Source organism: Phocoena phocoena, chromosome 7 (genome assembly GCF_963924675.1).
Source record: "Phocoena phocoena chromosome 7, mPhoPho1.1, whole genome shotgun sequence".
Classification (NCBI taxonomy): domain Eukaryota; kingdom Metazoa; phylum Chordata; class Mammalia; order Artiodactyla; family Phocoenidae; genus Phocoena; species Phocoena phocoena.
The window spans coordinates 112,603,053-112,616,847 of NC_089225.1; the positions used below are offsets into that span (position 1 = coordinate 112,603,053).

General features: G+C 45.6%; 1 protein-coding gene across 2 annotated transcripts in view; it reads right to left on the reverse strand.

The window, feature by feature from the left end:
* The window catches only part of ILKAP (ILK associated serine/threonine phosphatase), a 29,258-nt gene that overhangs the window by 4,637 nt on the left and 10,826 nt on the right, over positions 1-13,795 (reverse strand). For both annotated transcript variants that reach the window (XM_065880213.1, XM_065880212.1), the window contains 6 exons: positions 11,751-11,870; positions 10,199-10,325; positions 8,701-8,807; positions 7,979-8,072; positions 7,607-7,694; positions 6,113-6,234 (listed from right to left, as the gene is read on the reverse strand). In XM_065880213.1, coding sequence (XP_065736285.1) covers positions 6,113-6,234; positions 7,607-7,694; positions 7,979-8,072; positions 8,701-8,807; positions 10,199-10,325; positions 11,751-11,870 — 658 coding nt within the window. The remainder of the gene's footprint in view (positions 1-6,112; positions 6,235-7,606; positions 7,695-7,978; positions 8,073-8,700; positions 8,808-10,198; positions 10,326-11,750; positions 11,871-13,795) is intronic.

Below are 13,795 nucleotides of genomic sequence, written 5' to 3' on the forward strand. Positions count from 1 at the left end.
TGGAGAGGCTGTGTGATGGACACACATGGCCAGAAGCTGCTCGCCTGGGTCTGGGCTGCTGTCTCATAGAGTCAGAGCTCAGCCTGGCCCCTGGCCCTTCACTGTGCCCACAAAGTCGCCCTCACCCTCCCAGTGGTCACAGCTGAATCACCAGCAATGAAGACTTCTGCCGGTGTCTGTGAAGAGCTGAGCAGTCTTCTCAAGTGCAAACAGTAAAACGCGCAGCAAGAGGGGCCGAAGTGCACAGGGGCCGAGCTGAAGAGTGAAGTGGGGCGGGGGGCGGGATCCCTCAGCCTCAAGAGCGCCTTTGAGGAAGCAGCTCAAAGCACGAGCACCGCGAGAAGCCAACAAAGCGCTTCTTCAGGATCAAGGAACTGGGTGCCTGGTGCACACCCAACCGCACCCCCAAGTCATAAACCCAGCTTGTTTCAACGAGATTGCATGCAATGGCAGGTCCCAAAGCCCCAGTTACTACCAGCACAACTCAGTACACAAAATGTGGAACAATTCCTGAGTCTAATGAAGAAAAATGTGTGCGCCACAACACAGAAGCTGCCATTTCCATTCTTGTTTACTGAGCAAAGTTCTACACAGAGTGGAAATCTTACACTCACTCAACTACTGGAGTGACAGGAGAAAGCAACAACAGACAGAATCGCAGACCCAGGAAAAGCCACTTACACTGCAGAAACGGACACCGCAAGCTGGCTGTCACTCTGCCTGCACTCAGTGTCACGGGCTATCTAAGACGTGCGTGTGCAAACGCCAGTCAGCTCCAGAGGCCAGTGCCAACTCTAAGGCTGTGCATCACAAGAGCACGAAGCCACACCACCTGCCTTCATGGTCAGTGACAACTGGAACAGGACCACACCCGACGAGGCCTGTCCGGAACCAGCCACATGGATGTGTGGGCTCACACTTTCCGGCACGCTCCAATCCCCCTCAGCAGAGCTCCTCCACACGCACCCGATACGCGGCCAGCTTCCTAAACGCACAATAGGAAGCTGCGTGCTCTGCTGCGGGTTCTCCCTCAACTAACGGCTGAAAACCCACTCTCCTCCCGCTACCCTCAAAGTTCTCCCCCAAGACCACCATGCTGAGGAGGAAGTGGGCTTTGAGGTCCACACTCACGACCCACGTGCCTCCCTCGGTACCAATCGTCCACAGGCCTGGCCTCCCGCCCTCAAGCGACTTTTGCTCCACGCTGCTTTGTCCCTCATCTCCTTCCCATCTGCCCAGCCGTCAGAGAACTGCTGTTCTATTGGTGGGAAAGTCGTTCAACAGAGTCCCCTGATCGTAGCTCTTTTTGCTGCCATTTTCTGTTCCGGTTCTCCCTTCGCAATCGGAGAGGGAGGCACTGGGACAGCCAATCTGGCTGTGAGGACAAGCCAGACCCTGCTCGGACTTCAGCAACTCTGGCAGGTGAGCGAATGCAGGGACTCGGTGGTCTTGCCAGGCTCAGAAAGCTGAGGCTGGGAGGTGGACGCTCCATCCTCTTCTGACCATCCCAGGATTGTAGATGCCAAGATCCGGTGTATCAATACGATGCGTGCTACAGAGAAAACTGCAGGTATGATTCCAGAAGTGTTTCTTTTTGCCATCAAAGACCTGTACCAGCACAAGTACTGCAAATCTGACACTAAATGCTACATGTGCAAGCTTCCCTTCAGCTGTTCAGTTGCCTTCCTTATAAAATAAACACAAAACTGTTTTCACCTTCTCCGAGGAAGTCACCTGAAAGAGTGTAACGCACTGCTGCATACAGTATACTACCTTCAGTGTGAGCAAGTAGGAAAATAAAAATACGTACGTGGATTTGCTTATTTTTGTAAAAAGAAACACTGGAAAGAATCAGGAAATAAGGGTGAAGGGAACAGAGACGAAAGCATGTCTAACTGTGCCTTTTATTTAACTTAGATAATTAACCACGTAAACGTGGGGGGGTTTTCATTTTTAAAATTGTGGTAAAAATACATGTAACAGAAAATTTACCATCTTAACTACTTTTTTTAAAAAAAATAAATTTATTTATTTTTGGCTGTGTTGGGTCTTCGTTTCTGTGCGAGGGCTTTCTCTAGTTGCGGTGAGCAGGGGCCACTCTTCATTGTGGTGTGCGGGCCTCTCACTATCGCAGCCTCTCTTGTGGAGCACAGGCTCCAGACGCAAAGGCTCAGTAGTTATGGCTCACGGGCCGAGTTGCTCCGTGGCATGTGGGATCTTCCCAGACCAGGTCTCGAACCCGTGTCCCCTGCTCTGGCAGGCAGATTCTCAACCACTGCACCACCAGGGAAGTCCCTTAAGACCTTTTTTTTTTTTTTTTTTGCAGTACACGGGCCTCTCACTGCTGTGGCCTCTCCCGTTGCGGAGCACAGGCTCTGGACGTGCAGGCTCAGCGGCCATGGCTCACGGGCCCAGCTGCTCCGCGGCATGTGGGATCTCCCCGGACCGGGGCACGAACCCGTGTCCCCTGCATCGGCAGGTGGACTCTCAACCCCTGCGCCACCAGGGAAGCCCTGAACTACTTTTAAACGTACAGCTGAGTGGCATTAAGTACATTCACGTTGTTGTGCAACCATCACCACAATCCATCTCCAAAAACCTTCCCATCTTCCCAAACTGAGCTCTGCAACCATTGAACACCAACTCCCCCTCCCCCTCCCCCGACAACTCCCACCCTACTTTCTGTCCCAGTGATGATTCTGACCACTCAGGGACCTCACATAAGTGAACATACAGCAGTCACTCTTCTGTGACTAGCTTATTCTAACACTTAGCAAAATGTCCTCAAGGTTCATCCATGCGACAGGATTTCCTTCCTTGTTAAGGCTGAATAGTATTTCCATTGTATGGAGAAACCGTATTTTGCTCATCACTTCATCTGTGGATGGACACTTGGGTTGCTTCCACCTTTTGGTTCTTGTGAAAAATGCTGCTATGAACATGGGTGCACGCCTATCTCTTCAAATCCACTGCTTTGAATTTTGGGGGGTATATACCCAGGAGTGGAATTGCTAGATCATATGGTAGATCTATTTATTTTTTATTTTTAAATTTATCTTTCATTGAAGTACACTTGATTTGCAATGTTGTGATGACAGATCTATTTTTAATTTGTGAGGAACTGCCAAACTATTTTCCACAGCAGATGCACCATTTTACATCCCCACCAGCAGGGAAAGCCCTGAAGTTGAAAGCAAAATGAAACTAATGATCATAATAGCCAGAGTGTAACAAAACCGCGGTGAAAATTACTATTCCATGTTTACACACAGTACTCCGTATATCCTCAGTGAAGCACAGACTAAGGATAAGAGAACCACAAGGAACTCAAATTCATTAATAGTGATACTGTTGATACTATGATTTCCAAGCTATTTTGGCAAATAAATATACTAATGTTGTTAGGAACCAAGATTTTCAGCATGAAAGAAGACACTACAAGTACTGAATCAAAGAATTTAGGAGAAAGCCCTATAAGTGTCCAATATGAATGAGAAATAGCAATCTAAGCTCACAGCTTACAGAGAGAGAGAGAGAGAGAGAGAGAGTGAGTGTGTGTGTGTGTGTTTCCTGGCTCTGTCCTAGAACAGACGCAGAATTGACGAAGCTGCAGTTGAAACAAGCATCCCCAGCATATGGAGCTCAGCTTTAAGACAAAGGCAGACGTGTCTGAAGCAAGCCGAAGCTCCGCCCACTGGCCACAGATGAGGCCGTGTGAGCAGCAAGAGCACCGTGCCTCTACAGCTCGAGTCAGCGCCTCCAATACAGAAAGCCGCCTGCAGTGACTCACGGAGCAAGGGAAAGGGGATGGAGAGAAGCAGAGAAGGGAAAGAAAACACTAGTTTCCACAACTGTGGGTGGCTCTCACTCTGCAAATGGTGATTAAAGAATTCAACATTTACCCTGCTTTCAGGGAGAAACTATGGTTCATCCCCTATTGATGAAGGAAAGCCTTTCTTTATAGGATGCCTGTCAATACACGTAGAAGGAAGCACAGAAGTGGATGATCATCTTTGCCATCCCTGTGAAATAAATGATTCATGCAAGGATCACTAAGGGATGCTAAAACCGTCAGCTGAAAGGCTGGTGGGCCACAATGTTCACACGGTGCTCAAGTGTATCTCCCCGGATCATGGGCTGATTACACAGAAACACGTCCTTTCACTCTGGAGCCATCTGTTGTCACCACATGGTAGCCATGGTAGCCAGCATGGAATCAGTATCGCACCAGTGACCTTACATGGCTACTGAAGTGAGGGACTATCAGAAGTACATAGCATCCCCCATCAAATATTTTTGCTGAAAATGTCTTATCTGAATTTAAAGAAGCCTTTAGACCTAACTTCTAGTTTACAAGAAATACACACAAGCAACTTAAACAATACTATGAAAAAACAGCACTGGTGACCCTATACAAGTGCTGACTAGTGATGATCCAAGCCTAGTACAAGTGGAGACGATTCTACATGGAAAGATGTGAGTCCAAGGTAGATGCGAACACACCAGACCCTGGTTTCAAACAGAGACACGGTGGGGACAACTGGGGAAATACGAGTACAGACGGGATATTAGATAACCTAATACAACCTAAGGCATTATTATTTTCTTAAGTGTTATGTCTGCAACTAACTTTTAAATAGTTCAGCCAAACACAAACATAAACAGACAAAGCAAAATGGCAAAATGTTAACTACTGAATCTAGGTGGTAGAGATTGAAATGTTTACTCTTTTAAAATGTTTTCTGCATGTTTGAAAATTTTAATAATAAAAGGAGGAGGGGGTGGTGGAAAAGAAAAAGCATGCCACCTCTGGCCTCAGGCAGGAGATGGGCCACAGCCTGGCCCTGCTGCTCAGGAACAGAAAGCCCCTGCTGTCTCTGAGCCTCCCACCCCGTTTCTCTAAATTGAGGGGCTCACCCTAAGCCCACGCTGTTCTTAGCAAGTAGGGACTGGGAAACCGGAAGTAAATGCAATGCAGCTAATCTTACTTTCAGCCATAGGACTGCCAATGTCAAGATCTTTTCAAGGAGTTCAGGCAAAAGCAGCATTTTAAAGTTATAATAAAGGGCAGAAAAGGTGATGCTGACACTAACACTGGGGTCACATTCTCGGGCATTAACTTCCACAGCAGTCATGGGGGAGAAGTCAGGCACAGAGCACTGGCCAAGGTCTGAACCCAGCCTACAGTTCCGTCGACGCTCATGTAGACAGCCACAACCAAGACCCAAATCACCTTTGACTAACCCAGTTTTTTTAACCAACCCTAAGAATTCTAACTGCTCTCCAGAGACCTCCCTGCACCCCTGGCTAGAAACAGCCTGAAGCAATAATAAAAACTGCCCCAAATAAACAACAAGAGAAACTACACATCCAAGGACAAATAACTGCACTCTTACACTGATATATTACTTCTCCCTTATCTCCAACAGGAGACAAAATCCTCATGGGGTCAAACTGTAAGATGAACCAGAAAACACCTCTGATCAAATTCATAATGCAATGTCCTTAAAGTATAATTCTCCTGAAGTGCAGAAAAGACTTAAGCCCTCCTTCAACTACCTGAGAGATGGCAGATGATAAACTAGAGCTGGCACACACTCTTCAAAGGTGTAAAGAGAGATGAACTGGAATTGCTACGGACGCAGCCAGGTAAGAGCGGCCCTCTGGGCTAGATAAGTTGTTCCCCAGGAAGACCAGAGGTGATCAGCACACACTACTTAATGTCTTACATTTACTGTCTTAACCACTTTAGATTTTCTCTCTGGAGAATTTGCCGAAAACTGTAGCTTACCGGGTTGTGACAAATGACAGCTTTTATGAGAGTTACCAGGACCAGAGACAATGCTGCCAACGGTGAACTTGAATTTGAGACAGGTCTCCTTTTGCAAACGTAGGGAAGCATGTTTCTTGCATACATTTTTTGCTCCCACTTGGACACAGGTGAAATCCTACAACACTCGTTCACCTACTTCAACTTCACCAGGTTAGACCTCATACAGAGTCTCATTACGCTGAAGACTGCATGACACAGAACGTTCCACCCTCAGAGGTCTCAAGGCTGCTTTTACATAAGTGAACCCTCCTTCCCGAGTTCCCGTCACTCCCCGGTTACCTGACATTCCCTCCAGCCTTCTGTATTCTCATTCGTTCTTCATACTGGGTTGGATTATGCTCCTTGCTGAGGCTTAAGGCTGCATGTTTTTGACTCTCCTCATTGTAACGACACAGGATTGCCTGGGAAGATGGAGAGTACACTGGCTGTGAAATTTAATGAGCCCAGCACCTAAAGTTGACAGCTGAAGAGAAAGGCTAACAATGGAGTTTCAGATTCAGCCTCCTGCTGACAAACTTGAGGTCAGTGGATCCAGCATCAAAAGTACAAGCAGCAAAGTGGTGTCACAAAAAAATTCAGGGAGAGAAGCCCCAGGCTTGGGTCTCAACTCTGGTGCAAACTCTGCTGGATGACCACAGCTCACTGCTCACCCTCACTAGGCCATTATCTTCTCACCTGTGACGTGAAAGGGAGGACCTAACAGGTACCAAGGCCCCTTTAGGCGTTACCATTCCAAGAGTTTACAATGGCAAAGACGAGGGCAGTTTGGTGGGCTGACCAAGTACCTCTCCGTGGGTTCCCGCCACCATGTTTACTGTGTGGTAACTTCCGGACAAACCTCTTATTCTACAGAGGAGGAAGCCTGAGGCCCAGGGGATAAGCATCGTGCCTAGAGTCAGAGAGCAAGGCCAGGACTCAAACTTGGGCCTGACTCCAAAGTCTCTCTTTTGTTGGCCAATTTTACTCACGTTGTTTTTTTAAGTCCTTTGATCTAAACACCTATGTACAAGAGACAGTCCACTAGACAGACCCACTAAAACATCACCAGAATATGAACTCCACTAGGGCAGGGCTGTCGTCTGTGATGCTACAGCTCCTAGCGCTCCATATTTATAGATCACCCTAAGAGCAACAGGGGTGGGAGCAGCTATTTCCACATCTGAAGATGCTAGTAAGAGTGGGAAGGTCACTTTGTCCAGTGACTGCTGAACAAGCATGGAGAATGGCTGAAAAGCAAGCGGCAATGGAGGTGAACATCCGCTCCTGGCAGCGGAGGTGGGAGGGACTGCAGAGACCCTGCAGAGCACCGCCCTCCAGCTCTGAGTCATTCCCCACAACTGGGACTGGGACACAGGATGTCACCAGTGGGAAATCATCGGGTTTCTCCCTCAGCCAGGTGTACTGGGCTCAACGGATATATGTCACATCATCTAGCACTTTCTAGCTACAGCTTTTGAGTTATTCATTGATTATGGCCTGAGGTCAGAAAAATGAAGATGAATATTTAAGGTACTTGCAGGCCAATTAAATTCCAACTCACAGCTCTGTACCTGACAGACAGGGTATAAGCCTTCTCAGAGAACAAACAGCCTCAAGCTTAGCTGCTGTTCCCTGATCCAGAACTTAAACCCTGCAGCAGAACCCCCTGCAGCAACCCCAATAGAAGATTCCAACCCAGCCATCATCACCGTAATCTTATCCAGCAAGTGCTTCTACAGCTCTTCTCCCATGTGACGTGCTGTTATCTAAACAGGTGGCTCCAGAGTCACATACCCGACTATCTCCGAGGTTGGCAATATAAAGAATGTTGTCTACAGCCAGAACACAGGTAGCAGTGGACCCATCTTTCCAGGCAGGCTTCCTGGGGGAAACACATCAGAAATACAGTCACCACCAACATGCTAGCACTTTGATACTAATTTCCAGAGTTGAATGGGGAGTGTCTTATACTTTTTAAATGGATGGTTTCTTTGATACGTGCTTTTCTCTGTTCCAGATTTCGTTAAGTTGTGAGAGATTACTTGGTGCTAGGAACTTTTCAGACAGTGAGCATTAGCATTAAACTGCATTAGCAGGCCTGGAATGCGTTTAGGAAAACAACACGCGTGCTCCACTCATGTGTCTTCATGTGGTTATTACACTTACTGGCTTGAAGCTTGCTTCAGGAATTCTTCATCAGTATGCTTGAAAGTGTCCAAGAGGCATCTTTTCACGGTTTTCTCTACACTGATTACATCTCCTATTACAGAAGGAACAAAAGAAAACAAACTCTTAAGGAGGGAAGATTATCCTCCCGCCACTGTCATTTTGTTTCTGTATTACGACCAAGAACAACCTGTACTTCCTCACCTTTAAGTACCATCTGCATTTGGTTTTAGTAGTCTCCCAAATACAAAGGCAAGACACTCACTTGTACCCAAAGACATTCCACGAGAGGGGCCAATCACTCAGAGACGTGAGAAGTTCCATACTAGGCACACCTGCACTGCCACTGCACCTGCTCACCTCGGAGCCGCCTCCTCTCAGCCCTGCTGTTTCATTTTTTTTTATTTTTATTTTTTGCGGTACGCGGGCCTCTCCCTGTTGTGGCCTCTCCCGTTGTGTAGCACAGGCTCCGGACGCGCAGGCTCAGCGGCCATGGCTCACAGGCCCAGCCGCTCCGCGGCATGTGGGATCTCCCCGGACCGGGGCACGAACCCGTGTCCCCTGCACTGGCAGGCAGACTCTCAACCACTGCGCCACCAGGGAAGCCCATCCCTGCTCTTTTAGAGTCACCAAGGACTCTGCTAAAGCCAGTGACATGTCACTGATCAGCACAAACAGCCAACACCAAGATGAACGTGAACCGATTTAGCTCTCAGTCTCACCTTTAGGAAATTTCCTGATTAAGTTCTGATGCAAATTCTGTGCAGCGAATTTTGAGGCTCGAATTCCTCCATGTCCATCGAAAACAGCAAAATATGAAACCCGGGTACTGCAACAATGAACCGAGAGTCAGAGAGATTCTCACAGCAAAGACTACTCCTCTCCATAAAAGCTGTTAACTCTTAGCGAACATTAGCATTACCCGAGACAAACATTTAAGTCACTTCCGTGACATTTTTAAATTAAGAATTAAAAACTCACACTTGTTTTTAAAAATCAAGATCTATTAACCCTGATTTTTCACTAAACTAAAATTCAGAACTTTTTTCTATTTAAAGCAGATTTAGTTTCAAACACTAACACACAGATAAACAGTTACTGATCCAAGACGGTCAAAAATATCTGTAAGAGTTATAGCTGATTCACTCACTTTGTCGTATAGCAGAAACTAACACAATATTGTAAAGCAATTATACTCCAATAAAGATTAAAAATTATTTAAAAAAATCTATGAGAGACAGAATAGGTAATTTCAGGATTCTTGCTCAAACTCTGACCAATATAGAATTCTTAAAGCCTATCTTACTAGTCTTATTCCTATTCCCCTTTCAAGTTTTGCCAAAAAACATAAATAGAATAAATGTCATTAAAAAACTGTTTCAAGAAGGAAAGAACAAAAATGCCTATGAGAAATGACATTTATTCTGCAGAGCTGCTCTTTTTTCAAACATTTTTGAAATTCCTTTTCAATTTGGGGCATCACAAGCCATGAAAAAATAAATTTCATGTGGTTGATAACTCAGAATCTTACAGTGCAGTATTTGCTAGTTATGGCTTAGTGTTCCTCAATTAAATCTATCCCGAAAATATCTACCCCCATGGGGCTCTCCAGAAGCCCCTTTCCTGGGTTCAAAAACAACTCCAAAGCATATTCCTGCTCTTGGTGAGCAATGGCTTTTCCTCTATGCCTTTTCCTTCATTTTAGTTTGTACAACTGCAGGAAATCTTCTTGATGCCATTTCTGCTTTTCTGTTCTCTTTCTGGGCCCTCACTATATGCACTAGCTCTCCCGGATCACCATTCACCTCTGTAATTAGCAGCTTCTACCTCTATCTCCTGGGTCAAAGAATAAGAATACTATCTGTCAGAACCTCTTCAGGTACTGGTGGAAAGCACACACCCCAAGACCCAAAATAGGGAGAGTCATTTCCCAATCAGCAGGGTTTCTCAAGTTCAGCAGGACAATTGTTGTAGGGCTAACCAGTGCACTATAGGATAACATCCTGGCCTCCACTCACCATATGCCAGTAGTACATCCCCCACTGTGACAACCAAAAATGTCCCTGGGGGGAAAAACCAACCCCAGCTGAGAACTACTGATGTTGAACCAAGCAGCTCAAGAAATATGTCTTTCTAATAAACACAAACTGGATACAGCCCAAAGTTCCCATCAGAACAGAGACTTTTATGCCATCGGGCTGCTGGAGCACAGACACTCACATGAGGGAGGAGGGGGGCCTACACTCCTCGGTGATGTCATTCAGGATGACATGGGCGTCCTGCATCTCCTCCCGCTCGCCCTTCCGCTCAGCTACATAGCCTTTCAAACCAAAGATCACTGAAGAGCCTAAGAAAAAGAGAACAAAAAGCCAATACAAAACTGTGCCCTTCTCTCCAGAAGCCCTAGTCCCAGAGCAAATGAGAGGGAACTATGGCTGTTCTACTCAGCAATGCCCTAATGCTGCAAACAAATAAGCTATACCCCTCAAGGCATCTCCCGGGCTGCAAGTCTGTTACAAGATTCAGACCACTGTTGGACAGGGCCGGTCTCTGCAAGGCTGAGCAGTGGAAAGGAGACAGCAGACGACAGCAAGTTAGTACAGAATGGCTTCTCTTGCGAGGGCATTAAGTCAAAGCACCAGAGCAAGGAATGTGCTGTCATCCCACAGAAGTGGGACTTGAACTGGGGCAAGGAATTCTGTGTAAATCTAGTCTGTCAATAATTTAATAAGGACAAAAAAATTTCTAGTTTAGAGGAATGCAAGCCGAGTAGAGTTTATCCCTAATGCCCTGTTGGATACACTGGAAATATATATTTCCATGCTTGAGGCTGGAAGAATTTGAACAAATGGTAAGATCAGCTGCTTTTACTTTAACTGAGGAAGGAAAGGAAAAAAGGAGTTCACTGGAGGCGCAGAAATTTCTCTTTAATGGCTGGTTTAAGCTTTTTCTGACACCTAGACCCATAGAAGTGATAGAATGAGTGCTTTCTGAAGAGCGGCTGGTGGCAGGCACAGTGCTCTCCAGGCTCAAGGCAGTGACAAGCCAAGCTGAGCCCACGTCTTCACAGCAGAGGCGGAGCAGGTCCTCTCACACCTCCACTGCAGCCTACAGCCTCTGCCTTGAGATCACTTATGGCACAAGACAAAGTGGCCGGTGCAATAAGTGAAAATCCACAGTTTTTCTCTTTAGCTGATACTTTTCATTTCTTCCCCACTCACTGTGACATGTTACAAAGCTGACTACAAATTTCAATTGCTTTTTCCAGCCTCAGGCTGTCTCTTGGGACCTGCCTACTGAGCTATTCACAGAATTCCAAGTGCTAACCAACAGGCTGGGGACAAGGAACTGGGGGGCCAATAAGCTAAACACTCACTGCCGAAGGCTAAGTAAGAACTACCTGTGGTTTTTAACCCTTGAAGGACAAATGCAGGTTTCCTATCTGACCAAAGGTAACAGATGTACATGGAGACCAAAGAGAGAGAGGAAGCAAAAGTAAACTTGGAAATCCGTTTGCAAATAAGAAACCCTATCCACTTCTTAAATACAGACATTAAAAGGAAGTATTGGGTTGGCCAAAAAGGTCATTCAGTTAATGAATACATTATTCAATAAACTTCTTGGTGAAAATGAAAAATATCTTTTATTTTTACTTAAAACCGAACGAACATTTTGGCCAATCCAATATCGTCAGAAAGCTGAGCTTGTTTTTTGCTCTGGGTTGTTTTACAATATGAAGTCTAATACATTTGTTTTCAAACTGTCTGAAAACCTTTACAAACTTTCTTTTCCACAAGCTCTTCACTGCCATTCTTCTCTTCTTCAGAGGTTTTTCTCTTTGCTCCTTTCCCTTCATTCTTTACCACCTGGGATATCGAAGTGTCAAGAGAACCTGGAAATATAAAGTCAAAGCCAGACAGAAACACAGCTGTAGACGGTAAGAGTCCCTAGCAGACCAGGCTCCCTCCCAGCCCTCAGAGACAAAAGACATTTGAGAGAGGCCTGGCAGAGAGAGAGGCACAGCAGTCACGGCTATGACTTTGAGGGGTGGGGCAGTGCCTGGGCACCCACAGTGGGAGACCACAAATTAAGATCCAGGCCCTGCTCAGACTGGCATAAGAGGACATGCAAGAGAGGCTTCTCAGTGGTAAAAATGCACATTCATATCTTGGGGCTATGGCACATATATGATGTTTTACATCCACAAGCCCTTACTTATAATTTATGTTTCCCAAATCTGCAAAGTGAAATGTCCTGAACCAGTTCAAAAGAGTAACAAGTGTAGGGCTTCCCTGGTGGCGCAGTGGTTGAGAGTCCAACTGCCGATGCAGGGGACACGGGTTCGTGCCCCGGTCCGGGAAGATCCCACACGCCGCGGAGCGGCTAGGCCCGTGAGCCATGGCCGCTGAGCCTGCGTGTCCGGAGCCTGTGCTCCGCAACGGGAGAGGCCACAGCGGTGAGAGGCCCGCGTACCGCAAAAAAAAAAAAAAAAGAGTAACGAGTGCCAAAAAAGGCTTAAAATAAACATCAGGCTTTAAGAACTGTATGTATCCTGAAAGGCAAAATAGGACTGCTGAAGCCATTCCCACTTGCAAAGGGACGAATTTGTATTCAAAGCCAGAGCTAAGAGCACCTGCAGTGTGTATGCATTTTGGAACAACAGAAGTCTAGTTTCAAATCTCAGTTCTGCCACTTCCAAGGGGTGTGCCCTTAAGGCAAGTTACTTAACCTTTCAGCCTCAGTTTCTTCACCCGTAATAGGGCGAATACTGTCCTCTCAGGGGCTTGTTTGAAAACTGCTGGGGAGAAGGTATGTAAAGCATTCATCACAGTGCCTGGTCCATCAAGTATCCAATAAATGGCCCTAAGTATTCTCTGCATTTAGGTATAAAAGCATGCAACCATTTATTATTTATTCAACTATTCTTTGCCAGACATTTCTGAGTACTGAGAAAAAAAAGGAAAGAAATGTCCCTGCCTGCAAGGAGGGTCAATTACTTGCAAAGGACAGATTTCTGCAACAGTATAACACACACATCCCACCCCACATAGTAAGGCAAATTAACTGGGACAATGTCACGGATTTCCCAAAGGTCTCTTCATTAGCCTCCTGTCACTTACTGTTTGTGTTCCAGTTTTCCCAATGTGTATGTAAAAGAATCTTCCTTTCTTTTAAATTGAAAAACAGAGAAATGTTTTAAACTGTTATTGACTTCTAAGTGAATCACATTGTCATCAGAGAATGCGGTCTACATATGAAGCTGATTCTTTACTGGGACTTACTTTATGGCCTAGAATGCAGTCAATTTTTGTAAATGGCTCTTGCCTGCTTGAGAAGAAAGACATGTCTTCTCAAGAAAGCCTAAATACTGCATACAAGATTGGATTCTATATCCAAAAAAATCAAGCTTGTTAACAATGGTGTTGACGTCTTCTAAGTCGCTACTAGTTTATTGCCTTTTGCCCTGTGGATAACTAAGAGGTAACTATGCTGAATCTTCCTTTTTTAAATTAAATCTGTTAAGAGCCCTAGTTGCACACGTTAACTTTCATTTTAACTAAGTGCACTGTCTTTATTGGGAAGGTTTTAGGGTAAATTGTATGAGAATGCTGTAATTTTTTGGTATGGATACATAGCCTGAAAACCTGAGACTTCTTATGTAAGACGATTGTGATACTTTTTCTAAATATAGGAATGATACCTAATTTAATCCATACTTTCTAGACTAATTCCAATGAATTTATGGTAAAGAATTAATAATACAAAAAATATACCTGAAAAGCAGCAAGTGTTCTATTTGACAACATAAGGAAGGTT